This window comes from Crotalus tigris, unplaced genomic scaffold (assembly GCF_016545835.1).
Source record: "Crotalus tigris isolate CLP2741 ecotype Arizona unplaced genomic scaffold, ASM1654583v1 scf7180000017899.1852299, whole genome shotgun sequence".
Classification (NCBI taxonomy): Eukaryota; Metazoa; Chordata; class Lepidosauria; order Squamata; family Viperidae; genus Crotalus; species Crotalus tigris.
In genome coordinates, this window is record NW_024096711.1 from 1,525,533 (window position 1) to 1,552,518 (window position 26,986).

The following is a 26,986-nucleotide window of genomic DNA, read 5'->3' on the forward strand; positions in this document are numbered from 1 at the left end:
GTCCAGCAAGCCCAAGTCTCTATTTTGAACTATTCTTGGAACAGTTTTGTAAGGACGAAGCATCTCTTAGGTGGCAAGCAACAAATGCACTTGAGACTTTTTCATTTAAATTACTGAGATTGAAATTGATTATAATATACAAATACAGGTAGTCATGTGATGTCTCAGCAGCCATCTGCACACCCTCCTCACCTCATGAACCATCAGTGCACTCTCCCCAGCCCAGCCTTAACCACCCCCATCCTCCCACCTTCATGTTAGTTTTTTTCCCTCTCCCACCTGGCTGCTGACCTGCTTGCAAACCACCTGGGACTTCCTTAACCACCTGAAAACCTCGCTTAATGACAGAAAAAGGAGTGCTGGGATTGCCATTGTTGGGACAATCACATGATGTCACACTTTATGGCAGCACTGCTTAAGCAATGGAAATTCTGGTCCCAATTTCCATCCTTAAGTGAGGCATATCTGTAAGACATATTTTTTTTAGTCCTTTTCTCAACTTGATTTTCTTCTTTCTTTACCCTTTTTTAATTTTACGATGATGATGAAATGTTCGTATTTAAGATATTAAATAGAATTGATTAATTATGTGCCATCAGGTCAGTAATGAGTTTATGATCTATGACCACGTAAACAGAACATCTTGAAGAGGACTTCAAGAGATCTTTACTCAGCCTGGTCCCTTAGGTCTTCCCATGGTGGACCATCACTGTTATAACTGAGTCTGTCTTGCTGCTGATCATCCTCTTTTTTTCTTTCTTTCCAGCTTTGCCAGCATTAGAGCTCTTTCAAGAGAGCTAGAGCTTCATGTCATTTGTCCCAAGTAGGATAATTTGAACCAGGTTGTTTTTGCCTTGAGTGGGTTGATACAGAAGGATCTTGACAGACTTGAACATTGGGCGCTATCTAACAAAATGAAATTCAATGGTAAAAAAAGTAAGGTTCTACATTTAGGCAAGAAAAACCAAATGCACAGGTATAGTATAGGTAGTTCCTCACTCAATAGTAGTAACTGTGAGAGGGATCTCGGAGTCCTAGTGGACAATCACTTAAATATGAGCCAGCAATGTGCTGCAGCTGCCAAAAAAGTCAACACAGTGCTAGGCTGCATTAACAGAGGAATATTATCAAAATCATGTGAAGCGTTAATACCACTTTATAACACCTTGGTAAGACCACACTTGGAATACTGCATCCAGTTTTGGTCACCATGATGTAAAAAAGATGTTGAGACTCTAGAAAGAATGCAGAGAAGAGCAACAAAGGTGATCATATAAAGAACAGTTGCTGAAATTGGATGTCTAATTTAATGAAAAGAAAAACTAGGGTGACATGATAGCAATATTCATATCTCAGGGGTTGCCACAAAGAAGAGGGAGTCAAGCTATTCTCCAAAGCACCTGAGGGCAGGACAAGAAGCAATAAATGGAAACTAATCAAGGAGAGAAGCAACCTAGAACTAAGAAGAAATTTCCTGACAGAACATTTAATCAGTGGAATAACTTGCCTCCAAAAGTTGTGGATGCTCTAACACTAGATGTTTTTAAAAAGAGATTGGACAACCATTTGTCTGAAATGGTATAGGGTTTCCTGCCTGAGCAGGGGGTTGGACTAGATGACCTTTCAACTATTCTATTCTATTCTGTTCTGTTCCGTTCCGTTCCGTTCCATTCCATTCTTGTGGTAGGTTCCTGTTAGTTCAGAGTTTATTTATTACTTAGGATACCTAATCATATTTAAGCTTTAAACCAATCAGAGGTCTTTTAAAAACATTTTGCGGAGTCATCATAAGCATCTTAATGTTTTGTTTTCTAGAAATGATGTGTTCAATGTCTACACAGAATATGATAGAGCAGAGAAGGAAGCCAAATTTCTCTAATCACCTTGCTTCCTGGCATTCTGAGCTGGGTATGTATACATATGTGATTTATGTGTTTCAAAATGGAAAGCGATGATGACCATGATGGCTTCTTTCACTTGTTTTGCCATGGGGCTTTGCTGGATACAGGGCTGAGGTTAGATGATGGTACTTAGTGAAATAATAAACAGAAGTCTCAATTGTTCTTTTCTCTTGATGAAGAGAAAAAATATTAAAACTGATGTTGTGCAGTGATAACGATGGGTTGGGGCAGTCTAGACATTTTTGTACATATGGAGGGCAGGGGCAGGGTGGAGGGAGGTGGGATCTGCTGTTACTCAATCAACCATTTCCACTGTGCTGCTTCCCCACCGAGGCCCCAGGCTAACTGGCAGAGCCATACCTTTAGGCCTTTATGAAAGGATAGGAGGGTTGGAGCCAACCTCACTTCGGGGGGCAAGATGTTCCAGAGGGCAAGTGTAAAAGCAGAAAAGACCCTTCTCCTGGACCCCGCTAACCAGAATCATTGGGCTGATGGGCCCACAGTATGCCTCCTCTGCTGACATGGGTGGGATGGGCCAATTCTAGTGGACAGCAAATGCAACTGGTGTTACAAGGGCCATTCTTTGGGCCCCAAGAATTGACTGCATCACCACACTCTGCACCAGCTGTAGCTTCCTAATGCCCTTCAAGGGTAACCCTATGTGGAGCGCATTACAATAATCCAAATGTGAGATAACTAGGGCCTGAACAACTGAGCTCAGGGAATCCTGATTCAGGAAAGGCCACAATTGACACCCCCCCCAAAGTTGTGCAAAGGGTCTAGCCGCGACTGCCACCTGTTCTTCTAGCAGGAGTCGCGAGTCCAGGAGAACCCCCAGGTTATGGATCTGTCTGGGGCAGTGCCACCCTATTCAGAATAGGACAAAAGAAGACAAAGTCCTGGATCCTTGAGCCCTGTGTACCCAAAATCATTTGGTCTTGCCAAGATTCAGTCGAAGCCTGTTGTCCCCCATCCAGGACCCCACAGCCTCCAGTTAGTAAGGAACTAAAGACTACCTTGCCTTGTCTAAGAGGAAGGGATATCTGTCAGAATTTCAAGATGCTGTTGTTATAGCTCATAAAAATGAGGTAGAGTTCCAGTAGTTCATAGGGTGGCCTACTTTGAAGGACTAACATTAATCTTCTAATATGTACTGAAACTTTCAGAGTTATACACTGAATGAAATACACCTTTCCCCCCCTTTATTTTTATTGCTTCTAAACTAAGAAGTCTGCAGGAGTTCACTTATCACAATTCCTTCTGCTGGTCTTCTGGAAACTAGATTGAACCCTGTTCGCAGTGAGAATTCTACACTCTACCAAACAAAGAGGAGTCTCTAAGACCAAGCTTGCCTTCACTACCATCACATCCACAGTAGGGAAAGAACAAGCCATTTTTGGATTAATTGAACTCTAATTAATTATGTTTGCAGTAACAAAACATGCCATAAGATAATGAAATGTGCATTTTCTTCTTAATTAGGTCTTGATTATAATACCACTTGGTTATGATTTCTGATGGCAGGTTCAATGTGCTTCATGATTCTAGGGGCAGACAAGAGACAATTATTGCTAATTAGGAAACCATTAGCAGATGAAAGCACAGGTGCAGAGGGAAAGCAGTTCTGTGTGCAAGTTCTCTGGTACAAAACCAGTAATATAGTTCACTTTATCCTAAGGCGTATCAGGCATCAAACTCAAAACATCTTCCTTTTTTGGTTAAGAGGTTTGATATCAAAGGGCAATAAATTTAACATAAAAGGATGGAGCTTCCAGTGAGGGCTATGGTGGACTGACATCTCCAAAGTTGTTATGGCCAAGAACTCTGGCTGGAGGGTAGATGCTGACCCGTGAAATCTCTGTGGATCAAGAGAGATTGTGAGATAACCCACTTGTATCCAGAATGGCTGATCCTCATGAGCAAACTGCAGAAATGAAAGTTTTTGCAGTTGTTACAGGAGTTGACCAGCTGGACATTATTCAATTCCATCTATACCAGAGGTCCCCAACCTTTTGAGCATCAGGGACCAATTCTGTGGAGAGAGGTTTTTCTGCAGACCGGTGTGTGCGTGCGTGTGTGGTTTCATGTACTGCCTGCATCCTGCTGATGTGCTTTGCTATTTGATGTGCTATTTTCCCCACAACAACTCTGTGAGATGAGTTGGGTTGAGAGAAAGTGACTGGCCCAAGGTCATCCAGTTGGCTTTCATGGCTAAGGCTAGACTAGAACTCACAATCTCCTGCTCTCTACCTTCTATCTTAACCACTAGACCAAACTGGCTCTCTGAATTTCTTTCTTCTATAAGTCGCATAGATCTCTCAAACCACAAGAATACAATCCCCCTTTGTGACCTACAACTTTAAAAAATACAATCAACAAATCAAAATCATAACGTTAAAATATAAGACCCTGGGAATAAGCTTTTCCACACAATGAGGGGGGTATCCTACTTACCTGTGTGCCTACCTATGTAGAAGAGATTTTTTGCATTCTGGGACCGGAAAGAGAGGAGGCAAGTCTTTTTTTTTTCTGTGCTATTTTTAGGGTAATCCCCCTCTGTGATTAAAAAGAATGGTTTAGATGTGTGGTTTAACTTATAAGTCTTTATGTAAAAGGTGAATCTTTCAGGATGTTAGGTTCTGAAAAGTTATGAATGTGGTTGAAGCTCTCCAGGGATTTGAACAACACAGCTGGGAATCAAATCTTTATTGTAACTCAGTCATGGTAGCCATTACAAATAGTTGACAATCACTGAGAATCTGAGGATGGTAGAGAATGCATATTCTCTTCAGAGTTGAACATGTATTCTGTCTTGAAACAATCTAAGTCAGATAGGATCAGCAAAAAGTTATAGAATACTACAGTGATATACAGTATAGCAGATGTGATGCTTAGCTACATTTCAGGTAACTTGGTAGAATCGTCAGTTTTTTTTTAATTAAATGGTGTATGAAAATGTATTTCCATATAGGAAAATAATGTTGGGTGTAGAATAAATGAATGAATAAAAGAATGAAAACTAGATTACACCAAATAACTACACCATCCTTTCAAATGAGAATATATATATATTTGTGTGTGTGCGTGTGTGTGTGTGCGTATGTGTGTGTGCGTATGTATGTATGTGTGTGTGTGTGTGTGTGTGTGTGTGTGTGTGTGTATATATATATATATATATATATATATATATATATATATATTCTGAGGTTTTCGCGGGTGTTTGTATGTAGGACTTTGGTTGTTCGGGTTTTCTCCCGCGTAAAATTGGAAGTGTCTTGGCGACGTTTCGACGAAGTCCCATTCGTCATCTTCAGGCTGGTGCTTTCAGCTTCATGCTTCGAGGAGCAATTGCAGAGGCAGAGGCGCCAATGTGAGAGACCTCCTTGGACTGGCGGCCACTTGGAGGGGAGGTTGGGAGGGCCCGGACTTAAGCAGTCCCTAGGGGGTGGCACTACATATACTATAATGAAAATGTTATTGGTGTCATTTAACATCCTCAACCATCTGCTACCATTAAAATGGCATTGAAAATGAGTGGTTTTAATTTTTATTGACTAAGAACTATAATCACTGCCCACAACAACTACCGGTAGATAGTAAGTGAATGCTTCTGCTTGGATCGATTGATCTAAAAGCTAAATGTTTTGTCTGCACTGATACTGTATACAAAACTATTTAGTGAATTGCCCAAATCTGAGATTTATAAGCACCTATTATCAAATATAGACATCTAAGAAAACAGTGGTTCTGCAGTATGAGACTCAGCACATTGTACATGTTTCTGTGATATGGAACTTAAACATATATAATAAATTGGCAAATTAATGATCATAATGTGGCCCCACTTAAATTTTGCTTTAATACTGCAGGTAATACTCTTTTTGAATATGAACAATGGATACTTTTGCCTACCTAGAAAAGCCACAAGAATTCTAATAGGAGGGAGTGGCAGGAGAGAGAGATTAGTCATACCGAAGGTAAAAAGAAGTGCAAGAGGGGAGATTAATCATACTGAAAGAGAAAAGATGGGTGTTGAAAAATTGATTTTGATTATTAGAGCTTAAAAATAATAAGCAGAGGTTTTAGCGTAAGTGTGGTTAAAAAAAAAGGAAAGAGGTAGATGTGCCATCATGTAGAACTGTATAAATAGCAGCATTAATAAAAGAGAAGTATTTAAAGCTATTTAAAAAAAACGAGAAGGAAAAAATGAGAAGAAATTATCAATGTAAGACAGAGGTGTCAAATTCAATTTCATTGAGGGCTGCATTAGCATTGCGGTTGCCCTTGGGGGATGTGTGGCCAGGGTGGGTACGGCCTACTGGGTGGGTGTGGCCAGCTCTACATTGTTCACGTCAAGGGTGCTTGTGGGGGCCTGGGCAGGAGGGGACAGATCTGAGGGTCTCTGGCAGAAGGGGGTGGGACCAGGGCAAGTGCCAAGGCATGATCCACTGGAGAAGCCTCACTGTTCCTCTCAGGCCATGTGGGGGGGGGGGGCTGGATGGTGGCATAGGCTGCCCGGAGCCCTGGGCAGCAGAGGTCAAATGCCCAGCCTGGCCCTCAAGCACCTGCAGCACCAAGCCCAGCCCCACTTCTCCAAGGGGGCACCCAGCTGCACTTACCTCCTCAAGGCTGCTGCTGCTGTGCTTGCTCTCCTTAACCAGGTTGCTCATGATGGATACGAGGGAAAAGTCAGATGGAGGCCCATTCCCTCTCCATGGGAGTAGACCCAGCTTTGTATCCAAAGCTTTCTTAACAATAGGATGGGAGACCCCAGAATAGGCCCGGAGGAGATGGCAAGGGGACAGTGAAAGGATAGCAGGGCAGGACTAAGGCAGGACTTCCCTCAGACCCTCCCTCTCCTTCTTTCCTTCCTTCCTAAGTACAGAGTGTGGGAAAATATTTGAGATGAGGGAGGGAGAAAAACAGGCAAGAAACACAGCTGGGGAGGTGTCACCCTTCATGAGGAATGAAGAAATGCATCATTGCCTGGAAGTGGCCGGCACATGGCCCTCACCTACTTCACATATCTGGCTTGGTGGGCTCTGTGGGAGGGGATGCCATGAGCAGCGTGAGAGTCAACATTACCTGCACAATGCCGCCCAGCCCCCATCCTACCCGGTTTCAGCAGGCAGCGAAGCGCTCTCCTCACAGTGTCGAGAGGCTGAACCAGGTGGTGCAAATCTGAAAAGAAGTGCGATGCCGCCCAGCCCCCAGCCCGCCCAGTCTCGGCAGGCAGCGGGGCGCTCTCACAATGCCAAGAGGCTGAACTGGGTGGCACGAATCCAAAAACAAGCAGGACGACAGCCAATCCCTATCCTGCCTGGTCTCGGCAGGCAGCAGGGCACTTTCGTTACAGCGCCGAGAGGTTGAGCAGGGAGGTGCGAAGCTTGCCAGCTTTGCACCTTGCTCTCTGCTGAAACTGGGCAGGCTGGGGGCTAGGCAGCATTGGACTTCTCATCAGATTCACGCCACCCAGCTCATGGCGCTGTGAGGAGAGTGCCCCGCTGCCTGCTGAAATCAGGCAGGCTGGGGGCTGAGTGGCGTCGCACTTCTTTTTGGATTCGCACTGCCTGGCTCAGCCTCTCGGCGCTATGAGGAGAGCGCCCCGCTGCCTGCCAAAACCCCTCCCCCGTAGCCCATCAAACCGCATATGTGAAGTAGGTGAGGGCCATTTGCTGGCCATTTCCAAGTGATGGTGCATTTCTTCATTCCTCACAAAGGGTGACACCTCCCCAGTATGCACCCAGGGGGCACGGCCAACGTGGCAGGGGCTGGTTCCTCGCTGTTTCCAGATGGCCTTGTGGAGCTAAGATTGAATATGTTTCAGCATAGATGACCACCACAAAATTGTACATTGGCTCCCGGCTGGCCTGGGCCAGGGCCAGGGCCAAGGCACTGGGGGCCGTTCCCTCACTGTTTCCAGGATGGCTTCGCGGGCCACATGAAACCACTTCGCGGGCTGCATCCGGCCCCTGGGCCTTGTGTTTGACATGTCTGGTGTAAGAGATAGAGAGGAATCAGGAAAGGAAAGTCCCATAAAACCATATGGAAGATTATATTTTTAGTGAGGGCAAGTAATAGACTCTTAAATTTGACTGGAATAAATTTTCTAGCAGAGGTTTTAATAGAAAATAGTATATGAAAAAGGATTGATTTAGGTTGCCTAAGAAAAGGGGGGGAAACAAAGATCCTTGGGAGTGATTCAAAATTGGGAAACGAAATAGGGGATAGAGGAACCATTTAAGGCTAAAAATATTGAAAGAGGAGTGTTAGTGCAGAAAATGCTAAATAAAAAAAGGCACTGGCACTTATCCCATGTATTATAAAGATATGGCATATCTGAGATAGCAGTTTGGCATCTGGTGCCTAGTCTCACCTTAGGAATAAAACCAACTAGGTGACCTTGGACCAAATGCTCTATTTCAGTCCTAGGAAGTAGGCAATGGCCAACCACTTCTTAAAATTTGCTCTGAAAACTGCAGGGACTCATCCAGGCAATCACCAGGAGTCAACACTGACTTAAAGCGAACTGAGGAGTTTACAACTGAATAACAAGAGTCCTATCAGTAAATCATAAGACAGTAGGGGCACAGTAAAATCTCCTGTGGAGATAAGGCAAGGCAAGGCAAGATAACCTTTATTGTCATTTTTTACTGTGGGCACAACGCACATCAAAAATGAAATTTAGGTGCTTGCTCTCAAAGTGAACACATACATGACACATACCTAAACATACTATATGTAACACATACATACTACATACAACATATGTATAGACCTACACCCCTATATATACATAACATATGAATATTAAACACTGTCCGTCTTGAATATATAACAGAATTAAGAGAGAATATAAGAAAGATGCAAGTATTAGTGTGAATTATGTATCTCTTCAATTTCAACTGAAAGAAAAGAGAAGAAGAGTACAACTGATAGCAAAGTGGATGGACTCAGTTGCAGCAGTGATGGGAGCAACCATGGGGAATCCTGAAGGAACTCGATGGGGACAGATCTCCGGGAGAAGTTCCACCTATGTGGTCATTTCATGATCTTCTGTGATTTGCTTAACAACTGGGAGTGTTGTAATTGCCATTGCTAAGTGGCCTGGTCACGTAATGTTGCGCTTTATGATGGCATTGCCTAGAAACAGCAATTCAGATCCAATTACCATCATTAACTGAGGACTACCTTCAGCCTTTCTAGGTAAATGGAGAAAGTAAATGTCAAAAGTTTTTAAAATTATAATACACTTTTTAGAAATAATATGGGTATATAATGGATTAGTAATCTTAGTCAACTATTAAGTAATAGTTAAGATTACTAATCCCATTATGAACCCAGTTTTTTTTAAAAAAATGTATTATAATTTAACAGTAAGAATCACTGGAAATACTGAGAGTTGCATTCCAACTAGTGTGATAATTTGGAAAGTGTAAATTAAGACAGTCTTTAATACAATGTAAACAATGTATGTTTTTGTCAAACTTACTTGTTTGAAAGAAATGAGATACATTTTTGTATCAGAGGAGGCTCTTTCTCTCCCTATCTGGCTGTTTTGTTTTTTTTTTTAAAAAAAAAATCAGCTCTCTCAAACTGCTACTTTTATTCCAAAGGGATTTTCAGTTGCAACAATGAAAGCTTCTTTGAAACTCACACAGTCTGAACTTACATAATTAAACCATTCTTCAGGAACAATTTTTATTTTTTGTCACTCCCAAAATAGCTATTTTTTGCTAAAAAAAAAAAAAAAAAAAAAAAAGATCAAGCCTGTATCTTAACATCTCAAAATGTCAGCTGAGCAAGATTAGAATGGCTCCTTTAGGCAAAATACTTGTATTTGGCAAAATATTGTATAACCAGAAAAAAAAAAACAATTCTGGAAAAGTATTTGGTATATGAAGGTATCCATTTTGTTAAGAGATACTTAACATTTTGTATGATGGTTGTGATTTATTAGTGTTCTAACACTGTCTGCAGCAGCAAATCATAAATGTATGAATAGAAATGTGCTTTTTAAACATATCACATGTTCAACAATCATATGATTTGTTCAGTTTGGGCTGACTGTTTCTACGAATCTTGCCAACTATGTTCAATAAACAGGGTTAAACAAACCATAGCTTAATGTGAAACATGAGCCAGCCACGATGAATCCACATCTGAGAACTGTTATGAAGGGTCACTCATGCTTCAGTGGCTGGATATATTCTTGCTGCTATCTAAAGCAATTTTGTTCTTATTATTTGTTGTACATTGAGTACAAAAAACCTTGAAAAAAATGAATAAAAGCAAATGAATATGGCTGCCCTATTGTGCTCCTTTAATCTCCTGATTGTAGCACAATTTCTTGAGCAGCAAGGTTAGATTATTTCTCAAGGGCCCTGTTGCAGAAGGAGATTTGAGCCAAGTTAGGTAATTATACTTCTCACATTCAGGTTCAGAACCCCGGATCCTTCACATAATACTACTGAGGAATAATAGCCATTTTTAATCTTGCTTTTAATCAGTCAGCCAGATGTTTAGACTGAATATGGCATTTTTGCCCGCCTATCGAGTCCTTCCCAAGGTCCTGGGATAGGCAGATGTGGACGTTTGATTGTGTTAACAGATATCGTTGCAGGATGTGAGCTGTTCCGAGTAAAGTTGCCTTTTGCAATTGACTAATGGTGAATTTGTTAATGCTGATTGTGTTCAAATGATGCTCCAATTGTTTTGGGATTGCACTCAAGGCACCTATGACTGTTTGGACTTCTGATGCCTTCTTTTGCCATATTTCTTCTATTTCTATTTGCAGGTCTTTGTATTTTGTTATCTTCTCCAGTTCCTTTTCTACAATTCTGCAATGCCAGACCTACTATCCAGATGGTTTTGTTTTTCTTATCATCAACTGGTAAGTCTGGGGTGTTATGTGGCAGGTGCCTGTCTGAATGCTGAACTCCCATAGCACTTTAGCTTCTTCATTTTCTATGACTTTTTCCATTTTATGGTCTTACCAGTTCTTTCTAGCAGAAAATTGATACTTCTTGCAGATCTTAACAATGCACCATTGTTGCTACTTTGTCATGCTGTTGCTTGTAGTCAATCTGTGTGATCTTGCAGAGGTGGAACTTGCTATCTGTTGCTGTCTTCTCAATTCTGACTTTGTATTATTTGTTCTTAAGGCTTGGTCTGGTGTAGCCAGAATTAGCCCCTCTGTCACTTTCTTCAAATTTCCTGCTCTTAGACATTGCCAGTTCTTGTTATTATCTGCTTTCCCTGTTATTTTTAATGTACTGGCCATGTAATGCTTTGTCTTCCCATGTCTCCTTTCTTTTTTTTCACTTGGTCTTTCTTGTAAATGACTTTGATCTCTCTAGTACTCAGTAGGCCTTCATGGTATACTAGCTTCAGTGGATCTTCTTCACTATCTTTCATATATTCTTCCAATTCCTCCTCCTCCTCCTCTTCTTCTTCTTCTTCCTCCTCCTCCTCCTCTTCTTCTTCTTCCATCTGATGTACTTGCAACATTCCCTGCTCACCTATTTTCCTTGGTAACACAGTCTATTAACATCACTGCATGGATGAAGGGCATAATTCATTGTCATTATTTTTCTGGTCTTCCTATCCAGGGCCTCTTAGTTCTGGTTGAGTCCAGTCTATTATTCCAGCTGTGTATCTAATGTTTGGAATTACCCAGGTATTGATTTCCTTGATGGTATTTTCTCCACTGACTTTAGATTTTAAGATCTTCTTCACTCTCTTGATGTAGTCATTTCTAACCTTTTTCTTGACTTCAGTATGCTTAATGTTATTACTATTATTATAGATAATTCAAAATAGTGAAGATAATTAATACTTATTTCTCCTCCTATTTTTCCCAAAACAACAACCCTATGAGGTGGGTTGGGCTGAGAGAGTAACTGGCCCAAAGTCAACTAACTGGCTTCCATGCCTATGGAAGGACTAGAACTCCGTCTCCAAGCTTCTAGCCTGGACTCTAACCACTTTTCAGATCATTGTGCCATTATAGGAAAGACTAGGACTACAGAGTAGGCTCAGTTATATACATTATTTATACATCAGCTTTGTTTACAATTGTTTAATGACCATAGAGAAAGAATCTATTGTATGTCACTGAATACAGGAAGATAAAGTTATTAATATAATCACAGAATTAGGTGCTAAGATTGCTGTGATGAATTCTTGGTTCAGGGCAGAAATCCAGATCAAAGTAACCTAGATGAATTGTAGTCTACCTGAAGTCTGAAAAAAAAAACCCCAATGAAGGAGAGTCCACCATTGCTCTGGATAACAGGTTTTAATGTCCATATGCTAGTATTAGGATTGTTCCCCTTCTCTGTCATTATTCAATTAGAATTTGCCTTTCTATAACTTAAATCTATTATTTCATGTTTGGCAGTTTAACTTATTTTGACCTTCTTTGCCAACACCACCAGACCATGTATTATTTTAAGTACTGAGGAAGGCTGATGAGTTAGATTCCAGTGAATTAAAGCTAAAGCTACTAAGCCCGCAGCTGGATTATGATATACTGTTTATATTCTAGGTTACCATGGCAAAGTAATCTTGTGATTGTATAAAAAGGAGAGATCAAGATGCTTGAGATCAAGAAATGTAGAAGTAACTCAGCAAAATTTATTGGGAAGCATTAAGATGAATTCATGGAAAAGTATAAAGGAAAATAAACAAACAGTATATATTCACTTACCAAAATCTATCCTGAAATAAGCTGACAAAAGAACATTAAGAACAAAAATTAAGATGTCTTCAACATCACCTGGTTATTAAATATAGGATAAATACTCATATATGATATCCAAATATATAATAACCTAACCTGGTGGCGCAGTGGTTAGACTGCAGTATTGCAGGCTAACTCTGTCCACGGTTTGGAGTTCAATCCTGATGGACTCAAGGTTGACTCAGCCTTTCATCCTTCTGAGGTTGGTAAAATGAGGACCCAGATCATTGGGGGCAATATGCTGATGTTGTAAACTGTCCAGAGAGTGCTGTAAAGCAGTATGGGGCAGTATATAAGTCTAAGTGTTATTGCTAATCTATTATCCAAACAGATACAAGTGGTTGAATGTTATGTTGGTCTTACTGAAGAATTCAAACCATTACTTTGAGTAATACAAGATTTTGAACTAACAAAGAACATATACACATCTATAAAGAATACTTTTCTCCCTAACTGGTATTCTAAAGGAAACTGACACATAGGCTTTAAATATGTCTCCATAAATGCTATGGAATTTCTTACCAATTATTAGAAGTTCTTATGAGTCATTTAAGCTAATATACCTATTTTATAGTACAACTCTATGCAGATCATTCTATTTCTACCACTGTTACCACAATTGGAAACAGTGCTAAATATCGTTAATGCCAGAACTAAAAGTGACTAAGACTGATTTATTTTAGTAGGTTAAAAAAAATAAATCTCTTTGTGTAACTCAAAACATTAAGAAGAAATAAAGGCAAGAAATTATGTACTTAAGGTGCAAGTTAGTATGACAGGAAGAGGAAATCTTGTTTTTAAATCTGGGGGAAGTACAATCACTTTCTGAAACACAGCCTGTATCTCCTAAAGTCATAATATGGCACAAGGAGCATTTATACTATTCTTTACCATTCAAATCACAATCCACAGAAAGAATCCCATTTTTAGCACTAGTATTGAGAACATACAATATCCTTACATTCAGAGCACATCCCCAATAAGATGTATAGCTGCATTCAGCAACAATAGAGTTTATATTGAGCTATGTACATGTTGGGGGGTGGTGGTACAGAAAGTCCAGATTAGGGGGCTGGGAGAATGAATCAGAAAGGTGAACAGAGAACAAATTTCAGAAGAGGTTGCAATGATGGGCTTCAGAAACAAGGCATGTTTTATGTCTTGCAATAACAGCTACATGCCTTGTGTAATCAAATCAACTCCATAGGAGACCTGGAAGGATCCTGGGGAAAGCAACGGAAGACAAAGAAATCCTTTGATCATCTAGGCTGACTCAGTCTCTTTTAGACATGCTGATTCAAAATATAGAGATAAACTGCTTGCAAAAATCATGATGTCTTGCAGATTCTCTCCAACTGGGTCAGTAACGCAGATATATATACTGTCAGGGCAGCATGATTCATAAAGTCAGAAGCACAGCCTCTTAATATGGGATATACACAGCAATTTTCAAGCAGAAAGCCCTTGGTTAGTCACTAATAGCAGTAAAACCCAATTAGCCAGGACATCACCAGCAGACAATGATTTGAGATGATTTATACAAGAGTATTCAAAGCTATGGGATATGGGAATCCCACAATGTTCTTCAGCAAAGAACAACTCATATAGCTGGAGGAAGGTGGGGTGAAGCTTATCACATGCCATCTGTTGCTGCTTCTTATTTCTCTAAATGGTAGTAGATAAAGATGCTCACCTGCTCCTCCCTGTGCATAATTCATTTCTTTCCTAAATGCTTCTGCTCTGTGCCAGCAAATGTCCTTGTCAAATGAGTCCAGGTGGTCTCAGGACATGCACTGGATTAAAATCTGGTCTGCCGTATAGAGACAGAGAGGGGGAAAAAAAGCCCTCTGTCTTAGTTCATCGATAAAACAATGATAGTTCAATTCTGAAGACAGAAACCTTGTTGGGAACAGCAGGCTCCTCTAACCCCTGTCTCATCCAAAAAATTGTATTGCTGAAGCTAGAACAGGAGGAAGGTAGATCCTGATTAAGGACAGGGTGCTCCTGTTTTATCTGCATTTTGGCATAAGGTGAGAATTTCACCTTCTATTATGCTTCTAAATTTAACCTGACAGAAGAACATAAGTGTCCATTGAAATTCTGTGCTATCAACACCCCATCATATGCGCATATCAATGGACTATATGGTATTTGCAACTTATCTTCTACTTCCACCTTTCCTGACCCCATAGACCGGAGAGATGTCAGCCGCTGGCTTTGGAAAAAGATCCTTCTGGGTTTTGGAAGAGCTTTGACTCTTAATGTGGACAAGGGAATAGGAGACTATCTTTGCAGCAGTTACCCATCTTACAGATGGAGTAAAAAATTACCCTGAAGTGAAATACAAAATGCTTTAAATCAGTTTCTAGACTTTCACTCACTCACTCACTCACTCACTCACTCACTCATTCACTCACTCACTCATTCATCACATATCTACACTATCCATCTCAGCTAAGTGACTCTACTGTAGATGGCTTTCAATAAAAAACATATTACAGCATAAAGGACTACCTGTATTTCAACTTCATTATCTTTCACTATTTATTAAACAATGATTAAACAGTTTAAAAGTTATTTTAAGTTATTTGCTGAGACTCTAAACTAAAAGCATTTTTGTTAAGAGGAAGACGGGAAGCACAAGTTTTATGATCTCTTATAATTCCTTCTCACTTGATAAAATAGTCTGTCATATGGCACATCTTATTAGAAACATGTTAGGTGGCCCATTCAAACTCCCTAATGCAGATGCTTGTTCTGATCCCTTCCCACAACAAAATTGCAGACTGCTTTCAACTATCTACAGCAGGGGTGTTGAACTGCCGGCCCTTGCCTCTGCGCCCACCTCAGTTCCGGCAATGTGAAAAAAGTCACAACACGTTGTGACACGTCACTTGACAAGGCGAGTTTGATACCCGTGCTCTAGAAACTTCTCAGTGACACACATATGGTACAGCTGGGGATGGGAGGCAATGTATACCTTTTCTGTGGAAGTTTTTTCTATTTCTTGCCTGCCCTGAAAGGAGATCTTCATCAGCCATTCTCTCCTGCCTGTAGTAAAGATTGTGTTACAATTTACTACTGCTTTTGTAAGTTCTATATGCCATTTCAGGGAATATTACCTATAACCTTGGGGACTTAGGGACTCTTCTGTGATCCTTTGGCAGGGAATCCAGTGATCATTGTTATTTGTGCATTCTATAAAGTATAATTTGTTGTCTGTATCTCCAAACATTTTGGTTCCTAATTTAAATTGGCATTTTTCCCATAATACCGTCTTCCCTTTAATAGCACAGATACTGTGGAAAAAATGCATCAGCAGCAACCTCCATTAGTGGCACATACATCCTATGAGAATGCAACAGTATTTTTATATCTTGTAAAGAGAATGAATTTACACACACACACACACACAGAGAGAGAGAGAGAGAGAGAGAGAGAGAGAGAGAGAGAGAGAGAGAGAGAGAGAGAGAGAGAGAGAGAGAGAGAGCATTCTTGGATAACTCCTCACATATTGTTTTTCCAAAACAAACAACCCTCTCTTTTATTTGCTCCTCTCCTCAAGATCAAAATGTATTTATATTTAATGTGAGTTACCTACTGCCTCAATGCAGGCAAAATCTGTCTCATGCTGCTATAGGTCAACAAATCAGCTGGATCTGGTCAGCTAATCGTCTTTTTAAAATATAATTATACTGAAAGATTTAAAAATAAAAGTAAGAGGAAGAAAAAAAGGAATGAAAGAGAAATTGCAAAAAGAAAAGCAGATAGAAGAAAAAGAAAAAAGAAGTAGCTTCTGAACCTCTTTACAGCTGTCATGAAAACAATTGTAAATTTATCTTTCTCCAAAATTACATTGTGACTCTTTCTATAATCTGTCCAATCATCAAAACCATAGTTCATCTTCATTTTTTTCTGTTTTGTGCAAAATGTCCATATTGTCTCTTTTTCGAATGAAACAGGTCAATTTGGTCATCTCCTTAAGTTATATTATCTCAATTAACTATTTCTCCGTTGTAGATATCGCCAAATCTTTTCAGCTTTGGGTGTATAATAATCTCACTGAGGTTATCATATATCAAAACAACACACCACAATGTTTTTCAAACTGTTTATCCATCAGTTCCATGAGAAAAACTTCTAGTTTCAGTTGTATACTAATCTTTAAAATCCTCTGAATTAGTACGTGCATTTGAACCCAAATTTTTTTAGCTTTTTTGCATGCTCACCAAGCATGGTAAAATGACCCTTCTTGTTGTTCACATTTCCAATATAGATTTGAAGTACCTTTATACTTTCTAGATACTTTTTCTGGTGTCATATACTAACGGTACATCATTTGATAAAATACCGTATTTCCCAGAAAATAAGACAATATTAATATTTCAAAAACTAAAATAAATAAGAGAGGAAAAAATGGGCATTCCTATCTTCCTTTTTTTTGTATCTCATAGGGTTTTATTAAATCTCCACTGAGAATTATTAAACAGGAAGATCCAGTCAAATTGTCAAAGGCCTTTTCTATGTTTAAAAAAAAAATCAGTGCAGCTTGTTTTTCATTATGTTGCTACAAGTATTCCAAAGTTTACAAAACATTTCTTGTATTATCTTTTAACTGTTTTTTAGGTTAAAAACTCACATTGATCCTCATAAATCCTCATTCTTGGAAAATCATTTTAAACCTCTCAGCCCAAATCATGAACAACTTACCTTGGGCATGAAAGCCTGAGTAAAATAGAGTTTGTTTAAAAGTTCATCCTCAATGCATTTATAGCAAGAAGCCAGTAACCATATGGCCCATGGACTTTTCCTGTTTTTTGTTAGCAACTTCCCTTATTATTGTAGCTTCATTTGTAACCTGTTTCTATTTCTCTGTAATCCTTGGTAAATAATACCATATTTCTTAAATATTAATCTATTTTCTTCAGGAATATTTCTTGTCCTTTTGGTAAACTGGAATAATATTGACATAATATTAATAATATTTTGAATAACCACATTATCTGTTATTACGGTATCTCCCTCTTGTAATTTCAATATTGTTTCCTTTCCTTTTCTTTGTGTAATTAATATGCCAACCATTTCCCTGGTTTATCTGAAAGTTCAGTTCTTTTGTTTTACATAATTCATTTTTGTCTCCATTTCTCTTAATGTCACCCAATTTTTTGTAAGTCAAATACTTTATATCTTTTTTTCTAATAAGCATTTTTGTAAGCAAATTAAATCTTTTTATTTTTTAAAAAATAATGTTTTTTCCTCTTTTAGGAACATTTGTTCCATTTACATTCCATATTATTATTTATAATCCATAAATCAGGACAAAAATTTTAAAAAGTTTGTAATTACAGTCGCCATCGCAATCTAGTTCATATTATCTTTACTTTTATTTTGTAAATAAGCATTTTTTTAGCATTAAGGGCATTTTTTTTATAAAACTGAACCAATTGTCTACACCCAGGGTAGGCAACCTGGGCTCTTTTATGACTCATGGACTTCAACTCCCAGAATTCCTGAGTCAGTATAGCTGACTCAGGAATTCTGGGAGTTGAAGTCCATGAGTCATAAAAAAGCCAAGGTTGCATACCCCTGGTCTATACCTTTAATGCTAAACAGTTAATATTCCCACAAAAACAGATAACATTCCCACAGATATACACATTTTATCTGTTTAATTCTAGTATTTTCAAAAACCCTTTCATCAAAATTGAATATTTCAAAATTACTGACCCCTTCATCCATTTTAAACTTTCTCATACCCAATTCTTGTTAGCTTTTTGCTGAAAATTTAAATCCCCTAAAGCCTTTTCCCCTTCCTCTTTAATCCAGAAAGAATGTTGACTCACCAAGTGGATTTATTTTATCCTGCCACTCAGAAAAATCTCTCTAAGTATACATTAATTACATCCAATAGTGGTTAAGAAAGTCAGGCTTTTGCAAACATTGTGTCCATATAGGCTGCAATCAGGCTATGAGCTTGCATGAAATCCCTTGATCTCCAGCTGCTCAACTCATGAGTTGACTGCAATACCCTCAGTTGCTGCAGTTTCCTCATGAGGAGCAGCTATCCAGAGTACAAGTAGATGATTTCATGATCTCTCCTTGTCTGTGCCAGATAAAATTCATCATCTGGCCATCTATCTCTGCTACAATACTATCCCCATGTCTTTAGGACATCTAGTCCACAGTAGAATCCTACTAGCCCAGCGGATCACTCTTCCAGATTCTCAGTTACAATTCCACTGTAAGCTAAGGGAGACTCATGCTCCAATTCAAACTCAGCATTGAACTTCTCTCAGAGACCTTAGGTCCCTTAGTATCTCTCAACAGAGCTTGAAAGAATCACATGGGCAAAGGGCGTGAGGGGAAGCTGCAGTGGAAAAAACTATACAGTGGGAAAAGGTAGTCCTAAAGGTAGTCCTAAACATGATTGTCCAACCTTGACAACTTTAAGACTTGTGGACTTCAACTCCCAGAATTCCCCAGCCAGCATGAAGGCCACAAGTCTTAAGGTTTGCCAAGGTGGGATACTCCTGACCTAAAGGCAATTAATATATAAAGAAATAAATTCCTTACATATCCCTGAACAAAGATGCCAGGAAACCAATGGGAAATAGCAAAAGAACTACCAATACCAGAAAGGAAGCCACACAAATCAATTATGGGGAAGATGGCTACTTCACAGCTTTTACCTGTCATTTTACCAGCAAGTGTCTGGTTTTCTTCAGCCTCTCATAGTTATCTTTTCCAGCTGGTCAAAGCAAAATAGTGTCTTTCAGCATGAAAGCTTTTTAAACAATTTATTTGGGGTTTGGTGCCATTTTCATTTACTGGAATGGAACTGAGCTAGTCAAGGTTCTCTCTATTTCTTTTCTCATCTGTGAGACCTTTAATTCGTTTCGTCTTGCTCACTCACTGTCAGTTGCTTTTATTAATCTGGCTGCCAAGTGAAGATCTTTACTTATTAATGCTGCAATATCACTGCTTAATGCATGATTGTATTTCATAGACAAGCAAGCTCTCTTTTACGTCATGGGCCAAACAAGTAGATTGAACCAGGAAGTTGTCCTTGGTTCTCCTTAGGAAGGAATGGGACGATGTCCAGATAGAAGCTGGTCACAATCCTGCTAATAAGTCAGAGCAAGTATGACTTTCATCTCAGGATGTAAAGGGACAAGCAAGGCAGCTGGGATGCTGCTAATGTCTGCCCTGGGACAGTCTGCTTTAAAATAAGTATCTATTAGCTTTATTCTTTTTACTTCATCACACATTGCTCCCCTGCTGAGGAAAAGGAAACCTGGGGAAACCCCTCCTTTTTTTATTTGTGCATTTTGGTATTGATAAAAGGAAAGAAATAAAGCCATACTTGAAGTAGCTGAATTCCCAGACAAGCCATGTGAAGGTTAAGTTCAAGGAAAAATGAACCAGTTTGACTTGGACAGCAAGGACAGGGCAGGTTCAGGAAGCAGCACTGGGCCTTTTCATCTCTTTTTTTTTAAGAGGGAAAAAAAGCTGCAGACTATTTTTAGCACTCTAATAGTCTTGACAGAGGAAGGATCTGGGAATGTCCAGTGTCTGTTCACAAATTCCTAAGGAGGGAACACGGCTGGAATGAAAGGAAGGCCACATACATTTTGTTTTGGGTACTGTCATGATCAACACAGTACATTATAAAAAATGAATGTAATGAACTTTAAATATTTTATTTATTACCCCACTTTTATTTTTATAAATAAAGTAGCAAACATACCTAATATTTCTTCTTCCTCCTATTTTCCTCACAACATCCCTGTGAGGTAGGTTAAATTGAGAGAGAGTGATTGGCTCAAATTGAATTACTTAAAAGCATTTTAAAAAGTGTAAAGGTAATATTCTGTTATAATATTCTATAGTACAAGAGAGAGAACGACACAATTTATTAATAGTAACACAATACTAAATGATGTCTTCATCCCAGCCAGGCAGATTTTTACTTGAATGTAGATTATTTTTACCAGTCCTAACAAACACTTCCACTAAAACAGGGGTCTTCAAACTTGGCCCTTTTAGGACTTGGCTGAGGAATTCTGGGAGTTGAAGTCCACAAAAGGGCCAAGTTTGAAGACCCCTGCACTAAAACATTCAAGTAACATATCTTCTAACAAGCTATATAACAGATAAACCAACCAAGAAAACAACTCATTCAGCAAGAGCTATTCATTGGTTGTTACATCTTAGTTCATTCACAGACCCCATTCCCCATTAGCAAACTTTCACTCTGCCAGAAGTCAAGGATTATATTCTCCATCACAAAGCCTGGATTTTGCAAACAATTCTTTTATTACTTCATTAACACAACTCTTACCCGTCCCTTTTTTTTTCCACATTGAAATGCCAAAGAATGAAGATGCAAGACTCACCACCCACCCTGGACTTCTATTCTTAATCTTTATTCTTGAAACACCTTTGACTCATTTATCATTTTTCCTTTACAGAAATAGAGACGGTAGGATGCAAAATCATGTCTCTAGATAAGATGCATCTCACGGGAAGAATGTATGTGATATATCTTTCCATTTGTTCAATGACTTATTTTTTATTGCACTTGTTGCCTATTTCATGTTGCTAGGCACTTCCAAATGGAAAATTCCTAAGGAAAAGGCAGTTGTACAATTACTATTTTGTCTATATGTAAAAAGGATGGAAGTAGTGGAAAAGATGGACTTTAAAAAAAAGGAAGACTACATTATCTCTATCCCCTATAAAATGTTATGAATACAGCAGGATGATTACTTAGTAAATCCCTGAAACATGATTTGCCTGCATCATAAAAAATTGCAAAAATGCTGGTACCTATATTTTTTTTTAATCTGCGCAGGTTTTTTTTTTAATGCCTTCAAGTCAATGCTGACTCCTGGCTATTGTCTGGATGAGTCCTTGAATTTTTCATGACATGTTTTCAGCCTGCAACTTTTATTTTCACCTTTCAATAGCCTTTGAGCCATTAGGAATACTCTTCTGGCACCATACCAGACACATAGGGATTACAGGCTACATGAGAAAGCAGCAACAGAAATACAGCAGAGATATGTCATGGGATTCTTTTTAAGTATACAGTGGCTTTCTTTGAAAGCCAGTTTGATGTACAGGTAGTCCTCAACTAATGACCAAAACTGGGACTGGAATCTTGGTTGCTGAGTGAAGCAGTCATTAAGTGTCATGTGACTGCTTTGCTCAACAACTACAATATAGTATGCCTGATTGCAGTTATTAAATGATCTTGTAAGTCATTAAGTGGATGGAGTCCCAGATAAGAAGTGTGGGGTAGCTCAGGGGGAAAGAAATACTGGGAAGTCCAGGACAGGCCATGTGCGAGTGTGTCTCTGCTCAGGAGCTGCAAATTCTCCCTGCCAAAACCCAAGCAGGGTTTTCAGCTCCTGAGTGGAAAAGATACTTGCATGCAGCCTGTGCTGGGATTTCCATGACCTTTCCCATTGCCCTGAGGTTCCCTGCAATCTTTACATTACCATGCTAAAAAGCCTGCTTGGATTTCAGCTCCCATTTGTCTCTGTGAGATGGCTAAAAGAGCTGCCTGCCTAAGGGTTTCAACTTTTGTACCTGCTTGGATTGCCAAATTTTTTAGCAGGCAGCTCTGTCATCCAGCTACAGAGACAAGAGTCAGTCCTCTTGTGAGTATTGGAACAGGACACGAAACTGGTTGAGGATATATTAACACTGGACTTATAGTTAAAACCTGAACTCTTCTTGTTGGGAATAACAACAGAAAAAATACGACAAGGGAACAATCTACCTGCTGCTACACATCCTGACTGCAGCTAGGCTTGCTTTTGCACAAAAATGGAAGAGCAAGGAAATTCCCACAGAGGAAGAGTTAATACATAAAATATTAGCATGTGCGAAAATGGACAGGCTCACAATGATAGTAAAAGATAAATGTGGATCAATTTATTATGAAACCTGGGATAAATTTTACCGCTGGAGGAATTTGAAGAGGATGGTTGGGATTAAAGATGAACGTTAAGATAGAAATATATGTTATTTTAGAACAAGTATTGTATATAAAACTTAGATGTATATGTAGAGATGAAGAATTGATTGTAAAAAGTGGAATAATCTGATAAGAATGTATATACTGGAATGTCATGTCAAATCCAATGTTTGTTTGTTTTTAACTGTATTATAAATAAAATTTGTTTTTTTTAAAAAAGAGTCAATCCTCTCAGCAGGCAGGCAGCAGCAGCCACTTGCAACCTTCCCTGCCCGCTTCCCCACTGACTTTTTGGAGAAGCTGACAGAGAAGATTGCAAATGATGATCACTGGTTGTAAGTGTGAACAGGTTACCAAGCAGCCAGATTGCAATTACATGATTATTGGTGATGGTGATGGTGGGGAATGTGAGGAATTCTGGAAGTTGAAGTCCACAAGTCACAAAAGGGCCAAGTTTGAAGACTCCCGCTTTACAGTATTGGGAAGAACTGTAAATGTTGCCATTATAATTTCCAGCCACCGTGAACAACTTACTGAATGGAATTCTAGGAGTTACAACTTAACTTGACTGGAGGATACCTTGCAGAGGAAGAATGATGTAATAAACAGTCAAGAAAAGACTTCATAACCTCATTGGGTATCCCACATGGAGGTTGTATGCAGCCAGGAGCACCTTGAGCAGAGGTCAACGCAAATGAGAGAAATTTATAGCACTTGTGGACAAGTGCGCATTAAGTAATGGCCAAGCGGGCAATTCATTCTAAATTTAATGGGAAGAGAAAAGAGATTTTTACAGTCTTCTTATAATGGGATAATTCTGTTCCCTTCCTTCTTTCTAATTAAACATAAATGAGGTTAGACATGCATTCCAATTTTCTTGACTCTTTCAACAGTGTCGTAGGTCAGTGAAATGGTTACACTTAAAAAATTAATATTTTTTTAATAAAATGAAGCATAGCCAATAAAATACAAATGAAACTGGGGGAATTATCTACTAATTCTTCTTTCTTGAAGTAATAAATATATTGAGACAGTTTCTAATGTTTTTTTTTAAAGTCGCAAAGCCATAACATTGGAGAATTCTGTAACTATTGACAAATGCTACATTTAAAGATAGCATTAAAAAAAAGCACAAATATGTAATGAATGTTAAATAGAGCGGATGTGTGATATCTGCTGCTAGACATGTCTTCAGCAATAGACCAACAATTCAGCATATAGTACAGTCTGTTTAGGGCCAAAACCCAGGTCAGACTCTTGAAAAACCTTGACAGCAGCCTTCCTCCCAAATATAGGTGGATCAGGAGAAGGAAATGGTCATGTTAAGGAAAAAAATTATATTAGATTTAATTTAAAGGAAATTAGATCAATTACTGTTAATATAGTATTCTCTGATGCATTTAATACGCTTCCCATTCTATTGCACTGAAAATGGCCATCTGCCAGCATTTATGGAGATGCTTTGAGAATCTGGGCTTATGAGGCTTACAGGCACCTCAACGGGCCCTCTGTATTCTTCTTCTGTGCTTGCATTGTGACACCTATGTATATAATATAATAATAATGATAAAATTGGAAGGTACCTTGGAGGTCATCTAGTCCAACCCCCTGCACAGGCAGGAAACCCTATACCATTTTGGACAAATGGCTGTCCAGTTTCTTCTTTAAGACTTCCAGTGTTGGAGCATTCACTGCTTCTGGAGGCAGGTTGTTCCACTGGTTAATTGTTTTAAATGTCAGGAAGTTTCTCCTTAGTTCTAGGTTGCTTCTCTCCTTGATTAGTTTCCATCCATTGCTTCTTGTCCTGCCTTCAGGCGCCTTGGAGAATAGCTGGACTCCCTCTTCTTTGTGGCAGCCCGAGATATTGGAACACTGCTATCGTGTCCTCCCTCGTCCTTCTCTTTAGACATACCCAATTCCAGCAACCGTTCCTTATATGTTTTAGCCTCCAGTCCCCTTATCATCTTTGTTGCTCTTCTCTGTACTCATTCTAGAGTCTCAACATCTTTTTTACATCCTGGTGACCAAAACTGGATGCAGTATTCCAAGTGTGGCCTTACCAAGGCATTGTAAAGTGATATTAACACTTCACGTGATCTTGATTCTATCCCTCTGTTAATGCAGCCCAGCACTGAGTTGGCTTTTTTGGCAGCTGCAGCACACTCTTGGCTCTTATTTAAATAATTGTCCACTAGGACAATTTTAAGTAGCATTCAGAACTACAATAACGAGGCTTTCTGCTGCAAGGAAAATGGTATGTGTGGAGGTGCAAAAGATTATGACTGATGTGCATGAGAATGAAAGAGACGTGACTACAGATTATGTAAAATGCCATTATAAGACATTGTCTAGAAAGGACACTTTCAAACAAAGGGGCAAGATGTTAACATTTATCCATCTAGCTCCCAAATTTGGATTAAACAAAATACCAAATACTTGTTTATTTAGCATCTTTCTTCAATGAGATTAATGTTATTCTTTTATCTCAGATTGTTTGACTAATGAACCGTTGAGAACTCTCTTGTTACTTTCTACTACAGACTTTGCTTACTGACCACCTCATTTAGTGACCATTTGAAGTTACAATGTTGAAGAAAAAAAAACAGTTTCATGATCAATCCTTGCATTTATGACTGTTGCAGCACCTTGTGGTCACAAAATTGCCGTTCAGGCACTTTGCAATGGGCAATATGTGGCAGTTTTCCGCAGTCACGTGATCATGCTTCACAAACAGCTTCACAAACAGCTTTCAACAAGCAGAAATAATGGAGAGCTTTATCCAGCCAATTTACACATGGGAGTTAAGCGGCTTAAGGCTACAGAGCAGAAAAGCCCCAATTAGCTCATTTCTTTTCCCCTTTCCCCTGAATTTCCCCTTTATAATAAAGGAGTTATCCCTCTCCCACCCCATCCTGTCATATAGCCTTGGATTGTGTACAGTGTTTCAAGCGAAAGTATTAAACAGCTTAAAACTCCATGATGTCCTTATATATATCTCTCAGCCTTGGATACTGTCACTGCAGTTGACATAAAAGAAGCGTTAAGCAGAAACACCTCTTTTCATTATTCTTGGCTTAGCATGTGCACCCTCTCCCTTTGTCTTCAGCTATATTTGCTGAGTGCCATCAGATGCCCAGATCTGATATCTTCCACAACCTCAATTCATATTTTTTCAGCACCATCCCATTGTGTTGAATAATATTACTACTTTAAGCAGCAGGTGTTAGTATATCATGAAAAGAGAGAATCACAACAAATAATTATTTATTATTGCTGTATTTTTACTGCAAAATATGCAGACAAGTGCATTCTGGTTCATTTGCCCAAATAACATGGCCAGCCTTAATCAACATGCACCTTCATTTGGGTGGCAGGATGAAAGAACACAATATCCTATAAGGGCTCTGATCTTTTAATCCCACGTCCTATCTTTAATGTTCACCTGTTTGCCTCTTTCCACCTCTCCCTTCTTTCCAATCTAGTGTTGGTTTCAACTCTTTCCCTGAAGCTCTGGATCTTAAATTAGTGTGATTAAAATAAATATGCAGACCCATTGTAATTGGTGGCACTATATCCCATGATCATTCTTTTGCTGTTCTTTGCAATTAAACTCCTGCTTTAGTCTTCCCCCTTCCCCAGAAGGAACTTCTCTTATAAGCTTTTATAGCTTATTTCATAATTTCTCTGGGGTTTCCATGCCTTTAAACAGATGGTTTGCCAAGGAAACACAACCACTTCTTTTGCCACCTCTCGGGGACTTCCTCCTTTGTGTAGCTGATCATATTTAACTACAACTTACCAGTTTGCGCTGACACCACTGGCAAATTCCACACAGGACAATGGTGACACTAAGGCTAATGGTGATGATGACTGAAACCAGGAGGACATCACGGGAGGGTGTCCCTGAGAAGAGAAAGCCCAAAGTTAGCCACATTCACCTGAATAATAATTTCTCATCACATCGCCGCATTGTCCTTTACAGTTTTTACTTGCTTTTGTCCACATCTCACAGCAATCCTTACAAAATGGAAGGTCTGCAAGCCATCAGTTTCTTCTCTACGCATGTGTCAATTGCCTCAGATCCATACTTTTCAAGGTCTTGTTCTATTTTGTTTGGATTTCTACTGGGCTTAGTACTTAGTACTGTTTTCTGTTAAACTAAACGGACATCTGGTTCAATCAATATTTTTTTTAATATTTTGCTCTCATTCCACCTTGGAGAAGGGAGTGTAAGAAGAAAAAACAATTATGAATTCTTGGCAGTTCCTTTGCCAAGCAAGGTCTCAGACGGGGGAGATCAAACCAGTGATTGAAACTCTGCTGCTTTGGTTGGTAATGGAAAAATTCCGCACATGT

The 26,986-nt window shown here is 39.2% G+C and overlaps 1 protein-coding gene across 5 annotated transcripts in view; it reads right to left on the reverse strand.

Annotated features, from left to right (window-relative positions):
• The window catches only part of SYT7 (synaptotagmin 7), a 243,219-nt gene that overhangs the window by 73,155 nt on the left and 143,078 nt on the right, over window positions 1-26,986 (reverse strand). For all 5 annotated transcript variants that reach the window (XM_039344301.1, XM_039344302.1, XM_039344304.1 and 2 more), the window contains exon 2: window positions 26,430-26,533. In XM_039344301.1, the coding sequence (XP_039200235.1) occupies window positions 26,430-26,533 (104 nt within the window). The remainder of the gene's footprint in view (window positions 1-26,429; window positions 26,534-26,986) is intronic.